The 19,736-nt window shown below is 43.0% G+C and overlaps 1 protein-coding gene across 1 annotated transcript in view; it reads right to left on the bottom strand.

Annotated features, from left to right (window-relative positions):
* The window catches only part of myocd (myocardin), a 28,736-nt gene that overhangs the window by 2,812 nt on the left and 6,188 nt on the right, over positions 1–19,736 (bottom strand). Inside the window, 21 exon segments of the mRNA XM_037755793.1 lie at positions 53–110; positions 1,452–1,580; positions 1,969–2,014; positions 2,016–2,107; positions 2,348–2,479; positions 2,481–2,566; positions 2,569–2,613; positions 2,616–2,733; positions 2,736–2,795; positions 2,797–2,856; positions 3,148–3,654; positions 3,737–3,766; positions 3,769–3,852; positions 3,855–3,895; positions 5,012–5,014; positions 5,322–5,545; positions 5,547–5,611; positions 5,613–5,645; positions 6,135–6,244; positions 7,261–7,443; positions 19,378–19,443. Coding sequence (XP_037611721.1) covers positions 53–110; positions 1,452–1,580; positions 1,969–2,014; positions 2,016–2,107; positions 2,348–2,479; positions 2,481–2,566; positions 2,569–2,613; positions 2,616–2,733; positions 2,736–2,795; positions 2,797–2,856; positions 3,148–3,654; positions 3,737–3,766; positions 3,769–3,852; positions 3,855–3,895; positions 5,012–5,014; positions 5,322–5,545; positions 5,547–5,611; positions 5,613–5,645; positions 6,135–6,244; positions 7,261–7,443; positions 19,378–19,443 — 2,172 coding nt within the window.

The raw sequence follows: 19,736 nt of genomic DNA on the forward strand, positions 1-19,736 counted from the left end.
ATTGTAAACGGCGATACGCTACGCTGACATTATTAGTGGAATTTCACCTTACCTCCACTCTCTATGAGCACATCCAAAAGTTCGTCCATCTGCTGACTTCTGGTCAGTTGCTGTAACAGTAATAAGAAAGGGATTCTTTTTAGCAACAGAACAATGTTTGAACTATTTAAAATGTAATCCAATTATATTAAAGAATTTTACATGGAAAATATGCATGTTTTCAAGCAGTCTACAAAGACTTGCAGAATGGAGTTTTGGTGATACAAACTTCTCTTGGAGACAGACCAGTTTATTGGTTGAGATAAAACTAGCTGAAGACCAGAAGAGACGATATCTCAATACACATTGTGTACAGGATACACATTACAGTGTGTTAATGCTGGCTTGTGTAGTAAAGCATTCTGAGTGGTCTCTAAGACTAGGAAAGTGCTATAGAAATGCGCTCCATTCACCATTTAGTAGCCTTAGTTATTTCAATCCAATAACAATATATTGGCCAATATTTTTTTAAATAAACTCTGAAACATTAAGAAACAATCCTCGATAAGGATTCCTTAAAGGTCCCATATCATGCTCATTTTCAGGTTTATACTTGTGTTTTGTGTTTCTAATAGAACATGTTTACATGCTGTAATGTTAAAAAAACCCTTTATTTTCCTCATACTGTTTGCTTGAATATACCTGTATTTACACTCTGTCTGAAACGCTCCGTTTTAGTGCATTGCAACGGAATTGCAACAGAATTGCAACGGAATTGCATTGCTAGGCAACAGTTTGGGTCCACTTCCTGTCAGCTGATATTATTTACATACACTGCAACAGGAAATAAACTGGGACACATTTAGAATGTTTACGTTTAAAACCGTGTAATGGTCTAAATATTGTATATTTGTGACATCACAAATGGACAGAAATCCTAACGGCTTGTTTCAAACGCACAATTTCTGAATAAAGGCTGTGTGTATTTCTCTGTGTATTGAGCGCTTCGATACTTTCACAGTATTTATATATCACTTAAACCTGCTTTATAATATAAAAGACATGAAAATATTACTTTCTACAATATGGGACCTTTAAGTTGTTAGTGCTCTCTGGTGGACACTGTTTCTCAAACATTTGACTGATTTCTGTGCTGCTACTGATATATATATCAGCAATAAGCTCACTTATTGGTTTGGCTCCAGTAGCTTCAACTCAACTGGTAAGAGTTACAGCTGCCTTCAAAAAATGTTTGTACAACTAAAACAGCTTCAGACTTGGTGAAGGATGGAAAGTTAGTGCAGTGAACAAAGCCAATGGATGAATAAAAGAGGTGCACTACAGGTGATGGACTGAAAGAGACAAAAAAAGAGGAGACAGGAGGAAAAGTGGAATTAGAGCAACGCCGATAGGTCAAATAAAATCTCTGGCCAGCCATTATCTAGTGAATCTTAGCATGAATTTCAGTTTACCTGCTTGACTGCATCCTCATAGCATGGGGGCTGTCTTAAGTCTGATGCATCTGAATCTGAGCTACTGAAGGCAGGGGGAGAGACCTGGCACTTTAGGCCAACATGCCGAGGAGAGGGCACTACTGACATCTATATGAGACATAGGTGAAAAGTGACATTAGCCCACCGATTAGAAGAGGGGAGCTTACCAAATGTGAGTGTATTGCAGATTTAAAAAAAAGCAAATAGAACTACAAATCAGGCCTTGTGATTGAATCAACATGAAACATTTCATTTGAAGAAGAGGGTTGGCGTTGTGTTCTTGTAAAAGGAGAAGTCACCAACATGTGAAGGAATGTGTGATGAAAACAGAGGGAGATATGACAAGAGTGACAATGCACCTCATAACAAAAGACAATCATACAGAGACAGATCACAAATGAATAGAAAGGAGAAAAACGGTTACGTGAATGTGAGTTGATTCAGATGAAGTCATGACGCCGCATTGTAAACGCTCTTGACGTTGACATGATGTTACCTTTGGTTGCATAGTGTGGTTGTCAGGCTTGGCTGAGCCACTGTGCCGCGTCAGTGGAGTTGGGAAAGACTCCCTGGGAAGGCCTCTTTGGTCAGAAGATAGAACAGTTAGCAGCCTGGCCACCGTTCTTCTGTTGCATCTGCACAAGTCAATGTTAGAAAACATCATAACACAGAAAACAGAGATCATATACATGAGGGCCACATCAGAGATACAGTGGAACATTACGGTCATATGACTTTTCCTCTAGCACCATCATCTGGTCAAAATGTTGTTATACATGTATAATAACCATGTACATAAAATGGGCCAGTTTTGAGTGTCTGATTGGGTTATTGGTATTAATTTAGATAGAACATTTAAGAATGAATAATCATACCTGCATGTTGCGTGCTCTGTTATTGGCCTGGGGGTGGGGGTGAGGGTGAGGGTGTGGGTGGGGGTGACCGCAGCCCATCTCTTCCAGCGGAGGTGATAGCAGGTAGGGGTTATTAGGAGACGAAGGCTGGGGGGCTACTAGAAGGCTTTCCGATGGGGGAGTCTTGTGGGGAGCACTGTGGACTGAGGAAGGCAGACATTGTGGAGTGTCTGGCGGAGAAGTGTCCATACATTGTGGCCCGCCGGGGCCCCCCATATTGGAGAGGGGTGTCCCATATCCTCCATGCAGCTGCCGGCAGAGCTCTTCAGCTGTTTAGGAGAGGACAGAGGGCAGCTGGAGGACAGAGACATGGGCTCCTGCTTGATAGTCACCCCAAAGAAAGTGCTGGCCCCATCATGGCTGGAGGCTGCTGGTGGTGCATGGAGGAGTGAGATGGAGGATGGGCGGGTGTCCTGTGTGGCTCCATAGCAGCGTTTCCTCTTGTGGAGCTGCATCCTCAGCTCTTCAACCTATAGCAGGCAGGGTGACAAAGCTAAATGTGTCAGTCAATATTTAAATACACCTGTTGTGAAATGTGTAAGGAGAACACCTTATTTAAAAGCAGCTGCAACAGAGAACATGCTACTGTTTCCCATGATCCCTTTTGTTTGTGATAGTCTGGACTCTGTTCCAGTTGCTCTCACACCTACAATCTTCACTCTTCATACATAAAACTTAGGTCAAATTGTAGGGAAATCTTGTGCTGGGATAGAACTGTGTGAGGGGACTGATCCACTGCTGGATCAGCACTACTTCCTCACCTGTCTCTGCTCCTGGTGCAGCTTCCACGTCAGCTCCTCAATCACCTTCTGCTTCTCCACCAGCATCTTATCTTTTTCAGCTTCCTCACCATCCTCCCCCGTCCTCTGTCCTCCCCCGCCCAGGCCGTCCTCCATGCCGAGCTGGGCCGGAGACGGCTGCAGGGCGAACTGCGTCGGCGAGGACATGGGCACGTCGCTGAAGCTGTCGGGGAGAGAGCCGCTGAGGGACAGCTCTGAGGAGGCGGGAGAGATGGGAGGGGTGGAGGAGGTGCTGGGGTAAGGGTAGTAGCCTCCCTGGGACAGGGCGCTGGAGGAGGACGGGGACTGGTAGGAGGACAGGGATCCTGTGGGCGTGACAGGGAAGGTCACCGTGGTGATGTCAGAGGAGCCAGAGGGCGAGGAGCCGGTGTTGGAGTCCTTGAAGGGCCGGAGTCGCTCGATGAGGGCCGTCTTGGTCCCGGAGACGGGCATGCCACGAATACGCAGGTGCTGCCTGAGCTCTGAGACCTTTACAGAGCACAAGAAGACGTGTTAACATCTCTCATAGTTTCTCTTTCTTCTGTTGTTAGTTGGATTTTGTAACACCTACTTTCAGGTCATCCAGATTAGCTGGCAAAGGGGCCCAGGCTTGACCGGTGAGATGGTGCTTTGGTTGGCATCTGTGTTCTTGACTGGGGAGGAGGAGTTTACTGTTGGCTTGGCTGGATTGGACTACTGGAAGCTACAGCTGACAGCTGCTCACTGGCTCCTCGTAGAAGGACACAGTTGAAGGGAATTAGTCACATAGTCACAGTAATAATGCACACTTTTCTAATAAGGCACCTTTTATAAACGTGTTATATTCTGTAACAAATGCTTTATTAATGGTTAATACATCTACTACTAATGGTGTTATAGATCAAGCTAGCCTTGAACTTGAAGTTACTGTTGTTAAGTTTTGCTGATCAACTCGACTCAAACCCTTTATTAATTATTTACTAATAACGGAAGATTGACTCATATAGGCTGGATCGGAATATCGTGACAATGAGGCGATCTATTCAATTCAGTTCTATGTTTATATACTATATATATTATATACTGGAATTCGAAGTTTTTACCTATTTATCTATTTAATTAATTATTATTGTTATTTATTTTTCCTCTTTGTATTATTATTATTATTATTATTATTTTTTTATTTTTTTATTCCAATTTGTTTTATTTATTTCAATTTGAATGCTGATTCAAAATGCTGTTGTTTTCTCTTGTGTACTTATTGTGTTTGTTTATAAGCTCAATTATTTAAAAATTGGTTTAGAAACCATTGTAATTGATGAACTGTAAATTTCATATATGAAAAAAGGGAAAAAAATAAAGTATATATATATATAAAAAGTGTCCACATTTGAATTGTAATTCCTGTTCATTTTCAAGATTGTTTTTACCAAGTTACTGTTTATTATTTGAATAATAATAACAATTCAGTAATTTTATATCTATATATTTATTTGTTACATTTTATTTTACAAAGTTAGGAGAACAATGTTAAGTCCAGCCTGATGTTGCCTTACACTAACAGAATGATCCCAGTCACTTCCACACAGTGAGACTTATTAATTAAACACTGTTATCAGATCGGTACGCGGTATCGGCTGATACCCCAAAGCCCAGGTATTGCTACACTATCGGGACTTGGTGCATCCCTACGCAAGGTAGCCATCAAGTATACAGTTATAGATATTAGTAAGGCATTAATAAAGGGTAATGGGTATAACTTTCTAATAAACTAAAAAAAAGTGCCAAATAGTGATCTATGTGGCATTAGTTATTATGTATTAACTATTAATGAAACCATTTGTCTATAACCCTTTATAACAGATACCTTCTTAAAAATGATAAAGTGTGAAAAATTCCTTCTTAACATTAGTAACTGTAGTTTGATACAATAATCTTAAATCAAGTTCCACTCCACGAGCTTTTTCCAGAGCTTTCAACTGCATCTCATTGGCTTCATCACTTGTTATAGAGTTGTCATCACGTGACTTTACTATGGATCCTAAGTAAACTTCGTTCTGTCATGAAGACTGTCAAGCTATGTGGTTGAAAGCTCCGGAAAATGCTAGTAAGGGGACCTTGAGTTAGGATTATTCAATCAGATGTATTCACTGTCATTTGTCGATGAGTGTACTCACTTGTGGCTCTGGGTCGTGGGTGAGGCTGGTAGCTGAAGGAGGGCTGCCGCTGCTGGGCCTGGGCCTGGGCCTAGTGTCTGTGAGTGTGTGTGTGTGTGTGCTGCTGCAGCTGTGGATGTGTGTGAGCGTGCTTCTGCTGGCTGAGGATCTGCAGCTGCAGGAAGAGCTGCTGCTGCTGGAGGAGTCGGGCGTAGGCCGAGGCCATGGGCGGAGGAGACTTCTCGCTTCTGGTCCGGAGGAATGTACTGGTGGTACTTGAGCTTCTTCACCTTCGGCTTCACATCTTTGGGGCTTCTTGTGTCGGTTCTTTGTCTGAATCTTGGACTGTTCAGAGGAAGTAAGTAGTGAGATGGTATGAGCGTTCAGTTGAACTAGGCATTAAAGCCTGCAGTAGGCAACAACTTTTTGGCATCATTGGGCAAAATCCCATAATAACCTTTCAGCATATTGTAATTCAAGTGTTCTGAGTAAAAACTAGACTTCTGGTCCTCCTCATGGCTCTGTTTTTCAGACTTTAGAACATCTAGTCTGTTGACGGGAGACTTTGACCAATCACAGGTCATTTCAGAGAGAGAAAGAGCGTTCCTATTGGCTGTGCTCAGGCTGGTGGGCGGTGCTTGGTATTTTCCTTCACCAGATCTCAACATGGCTCTCGGTCACAAACTTTCTCATTGTACAGCTAACAGTATATTTGATCCATTTCTATCCACTGCTGCTTTAACTGGGCATTTGAAGACGAAAAGTGTAAAGTCAAGGAGAGTAACTAAATGAAAAAGTAAAGGGAAACTGAGAAAATAAATTCATCAAATGTGCTGACCTTGACAATAGCAGGACCAGGTATTGGGGAGTAGCCTGGCTGTTGTGGGCACCAAGACAGTGCTTCATCCTGGCCCTGATCGGGCGGGTCTCGGTGTTGCTCCTCCCTGTTCACAGATGAAAACAGCACACTGAATAAAGGCTGGTCCTCCTTGAACAGTAGCAGCTTCTGTGAGCTACTTTTGTAAATGGAATATCTTTGAGTACTGGTTCTGGGAATGTTTCACTATTATTTGAAGCTGCAGTAGTCAGTATATTTTTGGCATCATTGGGCAAAAATCCCATAATAACCTTTCAGCATATTGTAATTCAAGTGTTCTGAGAGAAACTAGACTCTGCTCCTCCTCATGGCTCTGTTTTTCAGACTTTAGAAATATCTAGCCCGTGACGGCAAACTTTGACCATCACAGGTCATTTCAGAGAGAGAGCGCTCCTATTGGCTGTGCTCCGACTGGTGGGCGGTGCTTGGTATTACCTCAACAGATCTCAACATGGCTGCCGGGTCACAAACTTTCTCATTATTTACAGCTAAACAGTACACTACAAGATGATTCTCAAAACATTTGAGAAGAGAAATAGACATTACAGTAACAGAATATTTATGGATTGATAATATACAAATGGAATAATTATACCCAAAAATGCTCATGTGTTACCATTCCAAGTGTTCCAAAAATCTCTAAATGGGATTTTCTAGTTGTTGAGCTGATGATTCAGTTGGAACATTTCACATATAAACAATCCTGATCTGGCATAAATTTCAATCAAGTGACCGGTTGCTGACGGCGACCGTTGGAATGAGGTCATCATGAGGAGTGTAAGGTAAACAGCCGGAATAAAGGCAGCTGTGCCGGCAGGATGGCTCTGCTACAGGAATGTGACACCTGCCTAGTTCAATTCGGTCCAACGGTCAGTGGACAACAGGGGGCGGGGGGGGGCTGAGGACGGGGCTGCAGTTCATTCTGCCACCACAAGAGAGCAGAAGAAGCAAAGCACTGGTAACCACTGTTAGAGGTGCAACAATGTCAGAGTGGAAGACAAGAAGAGGAGGAACAGAGAGCAGAGATAGAGAGAATTCAGCCATCTTTCACCTCCAAGCTGTCAAGAGAGAGGTGTCTTTTACCTGCCGTGGGCTGTGAGGGCAGTGAGGAGGAGGAGGAGGGCGTACTGCCGACAGCCTCCGATGAAGGGCAGGCCGAGCCCTGCGACTCATCACTGTGGTGCTGCTCCGGAGACAGACTCTCACTGCTGCTGTCCTCCTCAAACGCATACGAGTCCTCCTGCTTAGGGAACTTACCATGGTTCACTGTAAGAAGAGCAGAAAGGGAGAAGGGTGGGTCAGTATGCATTACCTCCACATTACTGAGACAAGGAGGAGGAATAACAGAGCATGCTTTTAAAGGATAGTTCCCGGTTTATTACATTTGGTCTTATTTTAGTTGTTTGGCTATCGTTTCTATGCACTGAGTCACTGCTGAGACCTGTGAACACGGCGACATTGTAAAAAAAGAAGTTCACTATTTGTGGCACAACTAAGTAGAGTGGGTCAAAGTTGAACTAGAGAGCCAGTCTGTCAGTTTAGCTAAATCATTTTACCATCTGCCTTTATTTCTCTGCTAAATAAACATGTCTAACCTGTTTGAAATAGTATAGTAATAATAATCTTTCTTTGTTCAGTGACTAGTGTAGTGCCTGTTCAGGCTGTGGTCATTCAGAAGAGGGCCAGTTACTTGGCTCCAGGTACTGCTGCTTGCAGCGTTGTCACCAACTCCAGGTCAAAGCAGCAGAATTTTTTTAATGTATTTTTAAGATGTACTAAAGACTAAATGTGTTATATAAGTAGCGAACTGCTTCAAGGAATAACTCAGTGTGTAGGTTGTGGGTGCATATGTTAGCGAGTGTGCGGTCGAGAGAGGGAGAGCGTGTGTAACGTATGAAGTTACCAGAAACCTTGTAGCTGTGAACCGAGCTGTAGCAGACAGTGTGTGTACAGTTTATGTGTCGGTGAATTAAATGCTACAACTCCTCAAGACCTGAGCCAAGTTCCTGTGTCTTAAAGTAAAAGGGGGCTAGTCCCGAAGTTAGCCACATCCTTCGGCCTGGCTTATTTAAAGCTAAGGCTGGTAATGTTCTACAACAATATTTTTTGTTATATCTGTTGAATTCTCATTAAATCCTTGACAGCAATCAATAAATCAAGTGCTCTGACAACGCCGATGTCGGCACTTTCCATTCACAAGTTCCCAGTCATGACCAGTGGACAAATGATGCTCTGGCAGGTTGTAATTAACAGGTTAACATCTGCAGTCTGAGCGTGGACGATGGAGAGGACAAAAATCTTCATATCAGCTCTGACTCCGTCCTCTAACTCCGACTCTCACCACTGGACCTGTTCAGCTTGGATGCACATTGCAAACCACTGCACGTTGTACACAATGTATGTTTCCCTGTGTGACCGCTGGTATTCACACACTGCCTGTCTGTCACTGACACTAGTACGACTCTCAGCCCGGAGGTGTTACGCTGCGTGGGTGAGAGACTGACACCGCCACTTTACATCCACCACGCTCCCGATTGGCTGGGCCGATAGTGAACACAGCTTTAATTGGACGAGCTGAGAGTGGCTATCTAACAGAGCTGAAGGGACAGAGCCAGGGAGCTGGTAAAGGTTGGTGTATGTGTATGTGTGTGCACAACGGTAGAAGATTCTCTTTTTGTATCCAAACATGTGACAGGCAGGAACAGACCCTGGTTTCAATCACAGCACCAGGCCCATTCTGTGCAACTCAGTGACCTCGCAATACACACCGACACACACTCACAGAGCTTAACACACAGCTTAGCGCACGGCATTGTCGCTTCCTCCCACCTGTTCACGTTAGACTCATTCACTCTCCGCTGTCACACACACACACACACACCAGCACACAGTGTGGACGGGTCACGGTCCTGGTGTGTGTACTCTCTGCTACATGGAGTCCAGTACATGCTGTTTCCATGAGTCTTTAAGTCAATTTGATGTCACCGGGAGATTGAGACGGCAGAATTGCAGGAAATCTGCGAGCCGCGTACACTCCGCTTTTTCAAGTGGCCGGTTTTTAGAAGTTACGGCGGGTCACATAGTTTCCAAATTACCGGACAGAGGTTGAACCAATCGTTGGGAGTGTTGTATAAAGGGATGTAGAGCTCTAAGGTGAGGGGTTAATGCTGCAGGCGAGGGGAACACAACAGCCTGGTCCCGTCACAGAGCTTTGTAGGTGGCTGACTGGAGCCACAGAGGCCAGTTAAAGCACAGACAAAAGCAGGGAGGAGGAGAGATGGGTACAAACATACACACAGGTACGCCCACACAAGGATGCACTCCAACTCAAACACACATCGCCACTTCGAAAAAAGAGGGTGGATCCAAATACAGCTGCTGCTCATCTCAATAAACGGCGCTCCCCTCCTCCTGCAGAGGTAGTGTAAACCAGCTGACTGCAGCCCGCCGTCTCCTTTACGCAACATGTTTACTGGAAGCTCAAGGGGGCAAACATAAAACCTCTGAAACACCAGAGTTTAAAAAACATTAGTCACACTGCCAAGAATGATATGAAGAGAGTGAGTAACATGTCGAAGACAAACAGTGCGAGGCCTGAGCGCCGCGGTGCCACGGCTCGATGCTCCGCGCAGCGCTAAATCAATGGAGTGTCTAAATATGCATGTTGTGCACTTCCTTAAATCAAACACTTGGAGGTGGTTCAGGTCTCAGGAGGGCTCCCCATACACTTTAGTCTACAATACACATTTGTAAGTTGCCGAAGCACCTCTTCTTAAAGAAAACAAGTCTTTTCAGCGCACAATAACAACATTTGTGGAGATCCACACTGGATCAAGATATTTTCTGAAATACGCACCGTGTTCTAAAAATGTAAATAACATTCTCTGGGCAAGAAATACTAATAAATACTTTTTCCTGCTAAGAACAGTTGGATCACATTAAGGAGGAACAACAAGTCGTGAAAGAGTCTTAAAAGAATTTAAAGGTCAGGAGGTCAACAGTTACCTTTCTGCTGAGTGAAAATGTTTTGGGTACGACTTTCTAAAAAAATCACCCGTTACTAAGGATTTATAAGTTAATTTATAGTTAATAAATACTAATGTTATGCTATGTTACTAATGCTTTATAGATCGGTTATAAGCCATCAATAAGAACTGATCCTTTCTATTGGGTTATAATGCAGTTATAATGTAGTAACCCATTCATAAATTAAATGTTAACAGGTCATTAATGAAGGATTTATAATCCATCAAGTTTGTAGATGTGAGTGTTAATAAGCTGTTGATAAATAGATTTGGCGTATTTTAAGTGAAAGTTTTTAGCCTGTTTAGATTTAGCTCAAAGGTTTAATACCATGGACAGTTTGTAAGAAGGTCAGGATTTTGGTTGGACTGCTGGGTGAATCTTCAGTCACGTACCAACTAATACAACGTCCAATTCACACTGTATTGGTGCTTGTTTGACAACATGATGTGACTGTTGAAGTTCAACAGTAGATTACTATCTCCACCAGCTTAGTCCATGACCTGAACACACCCAAACAGTCTCCATGACAACCAATGGACGCTACTATACCAAACACACACACACACACGTGGAGTCACGCAGGTGGAGGTGCAGCAGGTGTTAGAGGTGTGTTAGCTACACACAGCAGCATGTCACTGCTGATACCCTGTCATCATGACGGCAGAGTCTAGGGGAATGATATTCTTTTGGACCAGATCCAGGGGTCCCGGCCTGAGGGCCAGCTTCTCATTCAGGTCCTCGGCGAGCCGGGCTCGCTTTAGTCTCATCTGGGCTCCAGAGAGGAGCCATCTGAGGCCGGGTCTGCACAACACAGAGCAGGACCACACCGTCAGCACCGGGGGGGGGGAAACACACACTGCTTATACACGTCTGGGGACTAACTACATCTCCTCAAGATCTGAACTGAAGTACAGTTTTAGTTTGGATACTTTGAGTTCTCCAATTTTATTGTTTACTTCTTTTCAATTAATTTTAACTCCACAACATGTATCTGACAGCTGTAGTCACTAGTTACATTAAAAAACATATTTTGACCATATCAAATATAATACATTGGTATACAGTAAATTAAACTGCCAAACAGTATAGAAAGTAGATTAACTCCACTTCAACCAGATACAACAGTTCAATGCTGCGTACTCATTAATACATCAGTGATAATAATCCTCTAACATTATAACAACAGAAAATGTAACACTGACATGAACACTTCTAGGGCTGCCACTGTCACAAACAATCAAGTTTGAACCAATTTGTAATTTGTCCAGATTAATCTGAAAACAAATCACGTTGTCTAATCCTGGCTGCGGTCACACTGTATTTTTAGGAATTAAATTTTAAAAGAGCTGTATACATTTTCAACTTGTGGACAGCTGTTGTTAGCCTGCTAGCTCCTGCACTTCATGCTTACAACCCTACCTGCTTTGTGTCCCAGCATTAAGAGTACATTTCATTTGTGTTGCGTCCGTCCGCGGTGTCTCCACTGCCTCACTTGAAAGACAAGCTTACATTACACAGTAGTTGTGTTTTACGAAGCCAAAAACAAAGAAGATAGACGTGCCCTCCGCTGCAATAAACACTGAGAAGTATACACGGAGAATTCTGAATTTCAACAAATGATTCCAGATTAAATATTTCACTTTTCTATGCTAAACTGTAATTCAAGTAACTACACAACAGATTCACGTATATTTGGTGCATAATGTAACCTTTCATTTCAATGACAAGGACGCTGTACTCATTTATGAAGCAGTAACATTTTAACATGAAAACTGCTACAGATTGTAATTTATATATTTTTATTCTTTTTACCAGCTGTGTCAGCGACGCTGGTGTTGTTTTCACCTTGTGAGACTGTGTGTGTGTCATCATGGTGAAATGTGGTCCTGGAGACGCCTACTGTAGCGAACTACCACGGAGGAGGTTCAGAGTAGTCTGTGGACAGATGTTTATAGTTCTGTCTGTCTGTGGACAGATGTTGTCACCGTGATAACTGTGTAAGATGCAGTCACAAAACTTTACAGTGTGTAGTTGAGATTCGATTTGGTGTCACGACTGGTGTGATCCATCAAAAGATTGCTCTATAGTTTCACCCTCATCTTATTATTCTCCATCTATAGCAGTTTAAACCTGCTGTATTCAGCTGCTCACGACCTCCCTCAGCCTGCAATAATCAATATTTCTGTTTGGATCTGTTCTAATATCTGCTCAGCTGCTCCACTCCCAATCTAGCCAGACACGCTGAGTACTAGAAAAATAAATGGAGTGGCTGTAATTAAAGGGCTGCAGCGGGTGAGGATTTTTGACCTTCCACAATCTCTCTCTGTTAAATCCAGTATAAATAATCAGCGGCTTGGTCTACAATCCATCCTCAGCGCTCACAGGACTGATACCAGCAGCGAGGAGCACACCAGATCACTCTGAGCACCGGCACTTATTTGGTCAAATATCATTTTAGTGGGATATTTCTGAGTGATGACACAGGATACAGTGGCAAAATAAAAGGAATGATATTGAGCTTAGTGCTGGACAACTCAGGTAGAGTTTTACTGTCTGATGAAATTCAATCCTTCATAAGAAACTTTAAAAAATAAATCCATCATCAAAATAAAATGAAGACGTGGGCGTGGTGGCGTCGGTAATTGAGGGACGATGACTAGACAGACACTGATACAGATACAGATAAAATACAGATGGAATATTTGTGTGGGAGATAAAAGTGAAATAAAAATTGAAGGAAAGAAAAATAAACATGTGAAGAAAGTCAGGAAAGAAAAAAGAAAAGAAAGGAAGGGCTGAAAGATGAAATGAATGTATTTTCTTTATTTGAAAATTCCAAATGACCTGCATGAGAGTGAATGATGTAACCTGTATGAGAGTGAATTTGAAATGTGGTGCACAAGTAAAATGAAATTAAATTTAAGTTGAAATAAAAATGGAGGGAAAAATAAAATAAATAATTGAATAATTTATTGAAGTTGAAGGCTGATATAACATTGGAGGGAGGAAGAAAGGAAGTAAAGAAAGAAGAGAATTTCATGTGGGTATACAATCATGTAGAATGGCAGATAAAGGAACGTATGAAAACTATTGTTGAAAAGGAAAGAAGAGGAAAACAAGGGAATGAACAGAAGGAAGGGTGAAGGAGGGATAAAGGGATGAATGGCACACTGATGGAGGACAGTTGATCTAGTATGCCAGCCAGAGAGGAAGTGTGGAGGGACCAGCTGCCGGTCCGTGGTCACGTTGGCGAGCCGTCGCCGTCCACCAGCAGGATGACATCATTGTGTGTTATAAGTGAGCTGCCCACCGAGTCGGCCCCGCTGTCTTTACACCCTCCTGCCTCACCTGTCACTGACCGGCCTGATTTAAGACCTGATTTGACATCACAGGGACACGTAGAGCTTTAAGTGTGTTTAAACTGTGTAACCAAACTGCCTAAAAACGCGTCCGACCGCGGCTGCACGGGCCCGCAGGGGCATAATGTAACACGATCCGGTGAGTCTGAAGCTGGCTTACAGACTTTTAAACATTCTGCAGCAGTATTAAAACACACGACGCACTTTAAACCTATTGCAATACATATACCTGCTGACCGTATCTGTCGAATGTAAACACGACACTAAGAGGTAAGACGTATGGTGCATTAGCCAGGAATAATTTCCCTTTGTGTTTCCATCCACTGAGGATTAAAGCACCGCTGCTGGGGGAATGGAAATGTGTGTTTTTATGCAGGAAAAAAGCACAGTAAACCTGCAGCTACAGCCCTATTATCTTTATGAGGAAATATCAGATGTATGTGTGTGTGTGTGCGTGTGTGTGTGTGTGTGTGTGTGTGTGTGTGTGTGTGTTCAGACCTGTGGCCAGCAGGCAGACAGTGTGCTCCTATGCAGGCCACACGCCAGTCAGGCCTGAGAGGCTGGGGCGGATTCTCGAATAGCCTAATAAACACCAGATGTTCCCTGGGGTAATATATACACAGGACCCTGTGCCGTGTCCATCTCCCCAGCAGGAATAACACAGCCAGCATCTGAAGGATCACATCGACAGCAGCACAGAGGAGGAGGAGGAGGAGGAGGAGGAGGAGGAGGAGGAGGAGGATGCTGTGACGCCCCGAAAAAGCTCTTATTTTTTGACGTAAAGAGCTGGAAGGACAAATGACGCTGCTTGAGTGATAAGACATCTAGTGTGTGGGTGTGAGAAAGTGTGTACCAACAAAATACAACCCTCCTCCATGTGAGCCACAGCCTGCAATCAAGAGATAAACAGCCAATTGAAATTTCTTTTTTAAAAAAGCGCTTTGCAGCCCGCTGGCCAATTGGCAATTCTCCTTGCTGCCTTATCTGTGACAGACTCCTAGAAACTGATAGGGCTCGCCGGGCCTCTGGATTCCGTTCCCCCGCACACTTACCAGCAGTTTATCTGGAGGCTGGAGCCTCTGTGAAATGGCAAACGGTGCCAGAGATATCATTCGACAAATCCCTGGCCTGCAGTCCTCGTCCCCCTCGTCCCTTGTTGTTCCTGCCGGCAACACACGGCACACTGGCATCGCTCACGCTCTCCTGTGTTTGCCAAGACGACGCAGTGTTGCTTTAAAGTATAAGGAATTGATAAGATCTTAGTTTATAAGTGGCTGTCTGCTGGGAAATGTCTCACGCTAAACAAACTTTCGGTTTCTTATGAATTTGAAATTTAGATTTGTAATGCAAGAAAATATCTGTGTATGACACTTGTGGCGTGTTGGCAACGTTACAGCGCAACCATGACCTACAGAACATGAGAGGCCATTAATCGTAGCAACGGTAAGGATTTAAGAGTACGCTCAGTACACTCAGGTTCACTTGTTCTCATCACCATGTCTCATGTGACATTAAAAGTACAAAGCGAGCTCCTGCTCCGTGTTGTTGTGTTTGGGTGTGCCTCTCTGCAGGCGCTGTGCTGTAACAGGTGCCGTCTATGTAAATCTAGTTCTACTGAGGCCGAGAGCCTCTTCCAGCACGAGAGCATTCCTCGGCGGTCACCGACCGACCTGTCTGCCTCCTTGCTGGCTGCAGCACTATCAGCCTGTCTGTCTGCCTGGCGGGTGCACGTATCCACCTGCTTCCTCTACGTCCACCTTCGTATCTGTCACTACCGCTGGATTTATCCGTGTCTGCAGTCTGGATCTGCTTCTCGTTTGCTTTTCTTCCTACCTGTTTTTCTCTGTCTGTCTTCAATGCTTTAATCTGTCTTTAGTGTCTCAGTGGACCTCGGCTCTAACGCAGTTTGGCTCAGCTTCAAAGTGCCTCAGTTACATACTGTAGTGTGTGAACAAACTGTACACACTAGCAAGAATCAGCACTACAACCACTCTGATAGTAAAAGTAAACTACGGCAGCTTCTCTTTCCTCTTTCGGTCCTGAATCTCATCAGTGAGATCATCTGCTGATTCCTGAGCTGCACTATTCCTCCGTCTCCATCCTTTTATCTCTCTTCCTGTCTTCGTCTTCTACAAGCAGCTGGCATCTGGTTTTATTGTTTCATTTAGCAATAGATAATCCCAAATCAGTCCTATCTTTTTCTTTTTACATGTCATGCAATATGTCAGACTCAATGATCGGATTTATGTGAAATGATGCTTCTCACGACTGCGTTCCAAGATTCTCAAAATAACGGGCTTACTGATTGAGCCAAGGAGACATACAATTACAGTACAGGGCACATTTTAAAGGCAGTAACTGCTCATGGATGTTTGAACCTTACATCCATGTTGCTCACCAAAACACTCATCACACACAATATTAAATATTTCACTGTATTACATTACTTGAAAAATCTATTCTTTTATTTTATATTAACAAAAGAACAAATGACAAAAGACTTCCCTTCAGCTCTACAGAGTGTTTTAGCGTCTTTCAGGTGTCTGTTTTGGTTCACTCTCACCGCTCTCATCAGCGTTATTTCCAGACTCACTGGCAGCTGTTTTCAGCTGATAGGCTAAACCAAGTGTACACTATCTGCCCAGAACCAAACAGACAAAGTTAGCAACTGGCTGGTGAACATAGTGGAGCATTTAGTAGCTAAAGAGCCAGATAGTTTTCTTGGTGTAGTTGGAGGAGACCAAAACAGAGCTAAAAGGAGAGTAAATAACGGACTTCCATTTGTCAGGTGGCCAGAAAAAAACTGCATATGAATGCTAATGCTGCGCTGTGTGTGCTGGATGTGTAAATGGGCAACTTGCTAACATGTCAGTCATATCAGCTTTATAAAGTGATAATATGTCAGTGTTATGTTGTTGAGCTTGTTCTGCTGCCCACAGGTGGCCCAAATAATCATTAAACCAACATGGGATGCTATGACCAAATTCTAAAATGAAAACAAATATATCTAGAGACACACTGACAGGTGTGTCTGCAACAACCACTACTATGATGTTTGATTGAATAAATACAAACCACTATTGGATTCAGCTGTTAGTGCGTTTTACAACTTTTTGGACCAAATGATTAAATAAGGACTATTCAAGGGTTCGTACTGGGGAGTTGATTTACCGAAAAAAAAATCTTCCACTGAGTTCCAGATGTCTCTTTCCCAATGTATGTCTATGGGAAAAAAGTATTTTTTGGGCCCAATGGGATCACGTGACGGACAAGGAAGTTTGTAGTACCAAAATTGGCATCAACGACCGGCTCTCTTCCTCGGGGCTTGGTTTTTTTGAACGGGTTTTTTAGAAAGATGCCTGAAATAAGGTCTTAATAAAGTCTTAAGCTTAAGAGATTTTTACGTTTTGTTCTACAACATAAAATACATAATAATAATTTTGAAGCTTTTATATGTCTTAAAAATAGCGGCTGCTAACAAGTGGCTGAATGAGACGACTAAACGTCCTCACGCCGACTCCTCCTCCTTTACAGCCTCGTTGTTTATACTCCATAATGTAGTTTGTTTTATAGTTTGTCGTTATAGTTTTTTGTTTATTAACTTTTTACTTCTGGCGATTGCATTCACACTTCAAAAATCATAAAAGTGGTGTTCATTTGTGAAGATTATCTTTGTTTCATAAACGTTGAGCTTATTTTCTGCAGTAATCCAAAATCCAATGGAAAAATCCCACTGGCAGGGCGATGCTAGCTTCCTGGTTGGCCTACAAAAATACATCATCCCTGCACCTCTGTCTCCTAAGTGGGCGTGGTCATGGCGTGTTCACCCCCCATCCTCCCCACCTCATTGGAAGTGTCGTGAACGTCATGTGAATGGATGATAGCAGATTGGGTTATATTTACATTATATATTTATATTTTTCTGTTGCTAACATTAGTAAGCTCGGGGGTTCATGAACTTTGAGAGTGTTGCTGAGACAGAGAAAGATCTCAAACACATTTCTCCTGATCTGTCTGTCGGAAAAATACCATTTTAGTGTCAAAATGTTTGTAAGATATGTGACTTTTGGAAAATGGGTAAAATATTTACTTTGGTGATTATGGGGGGAAAAAAATCAATCATAATCTGTGTTCATGCTCACTTCTCCTATTGGAGTTAATAGGACATGTTGTTAGTCTCCCAAAGGGGTGGGACAACAGATACAGGAAACTGACTGTCAGTGCACTTTCTCCTTTCTGAACCATGGATGTATTAAGAGAACTGGATACAGCGTTGGAGGACGGGCCCCAGTCATTCCTATGAAAGTTTCTCAGTGGCTCATGATGCCAAAATGGTTCGACTTCTCACGGCTTGCACTCCAGCCTCGGTCTGGGTCTCATTCACATGAACGGAGGAAGGGAATAACTCTGGATTCAGCTATTAGTGTGTTTACAACTTTAAAAACCTAATGACTTAAATAAGGGCTATTAAGGTGCTCATACTGGGAAGTTTATTTACCTAAAAAAATGATCCTCTGAGTTACAGACGTATCTTTACGAATGTAAGTCTATGGGAAAAAGTATTTTTGGGCCCAATGGCATCACGTGACGGACACGGAAGTTGTAGTACCGCCGTTTGGCCACTACGAAAGTTGGGATCAACGGACCGGCGCTCTTCCTGAGGGCTTGTTCTGAACTGTCTCTGACTGCAGTGTAATGCTTCATGTTGACCGTTTAATGCTACCTCTGAACAGAAACGGTCAGTTCTGCTGTCTGTTTGGTTCCGTTAGCCGTTAGCTCTGTTAGCCAAACACAATGCAGGTCTCTGCTGCCCAGCGGCTGCTAACAGCTAACTAGATTTGCTAAGCGATAGTTATACATACATACATAGCCTTCATACAAACAGTTGTCTTACCTAGGCGTTCAAATCAAGAGAGGAACAATCCCTAATCCCAGTTGAAACAAGATTCCAAACTGAATCAGTTGTTGATCACTTGCAGCCTACTAGCCGGTTAAGAGCAGTGAGCAGCAGTCAGTGGTGGTATAACAGTCGGTAACAGTATAACAGAAGTCCTTGAGCATACCGTCATAAATGAGAACCACAAATATAGATTGATGGGTCCAGTAGTATGGAAGATTAGCCGTGGACAGACAGACAGATGCACACACACACAACCGAACACATAATCTCCTCAGGCTATGGCTGGCAGAGATAATAACGATCATGATAACACCATTTCCTTGTCACATGACGCTGTGGTTTAAAGTGTCAGTTCACCCAAATTCTCACTTACCCCGAGTATTTGGTATTTAACCATGAAGATAGTTTGGGTTTTATTCGTCAGGGTTTTCATTGAGTTCTGACAGTTCTGTCTCCACCACACTACGAAGGAGTTGAACGGGATTTTGGTCGTGTTAGCTTGTGCTATGTTTGGATAATCCACAAAACAAATGAACAGTTTCTGTAAAGGCTATTTCTTCAGTAAAAAGTAGTGAAAGTGAAAACTGTACTGCACATCACTCTGTGGATTACCACAGAGTAACGGGGACATTGTCTCTGAACAGATATGTTACTGTTGAATGTTTGAACGTTAATTTCATTTACCTTCATAGTGGTGGAGGCAGAAATCTGAACACAACAGATAAAAAAGAGTAAAACCAAAACTATCTGCATGGCCAGACACCACATCAAGAAAATATGTTATTATGTCCCCTTTGCTCTTTCATTGTGTCCCTCACCCTGTCCCTCTGTCTGTCTCACTCACACTGCAGTCTAAAAGTATGTAAGTGGAGGTGTGTGTGTGCCTGCAGCTCTGTGTTGGAAGGTGTTACTCACGAGGCATGATGCCTTGGTCTGCCAGCTGCTCTCGTGTCCTCCTCTGCTGAAGTCTTAACTGTAGGACTGAAGTTGGAGGGAGGAAGAGGAGGAGGAGGAGGGGAAGATAGATGGTGGGGAAGAGTAAAAAGAAAGGGGAAAAGATGAGAAAAGAGATGTGGCAAGACAGGTAAGGGACAGACAAAAGCAGGAAGAGACTGAGAATTCAACCCATTTGAAATGTTTCATAATTGTAGTTTGGTTAAGAATACTTTCACTTCACCTACAGGCTGGAATAAAAAAGACATGTATGTATTTATCCATTTCTACCTACAGTATGCATACAGACAACACGGGAACAACTAACGTTGCTTGCTCAC

This window comes from Sebastes umbrosus, chromosome 20 (assembly GCF_015220745.1).
Source record: "Sebastes umbrosus isolate fSebUmb1 chromosome 20, fSebUmb1.pri, whole genome shotgun sequence".
NCBI lineage: Eukaryota > Metazoa > Chordata > Actinopteri > Perciformes > Sebastidae > Sebastes > Sebastes umbrosus.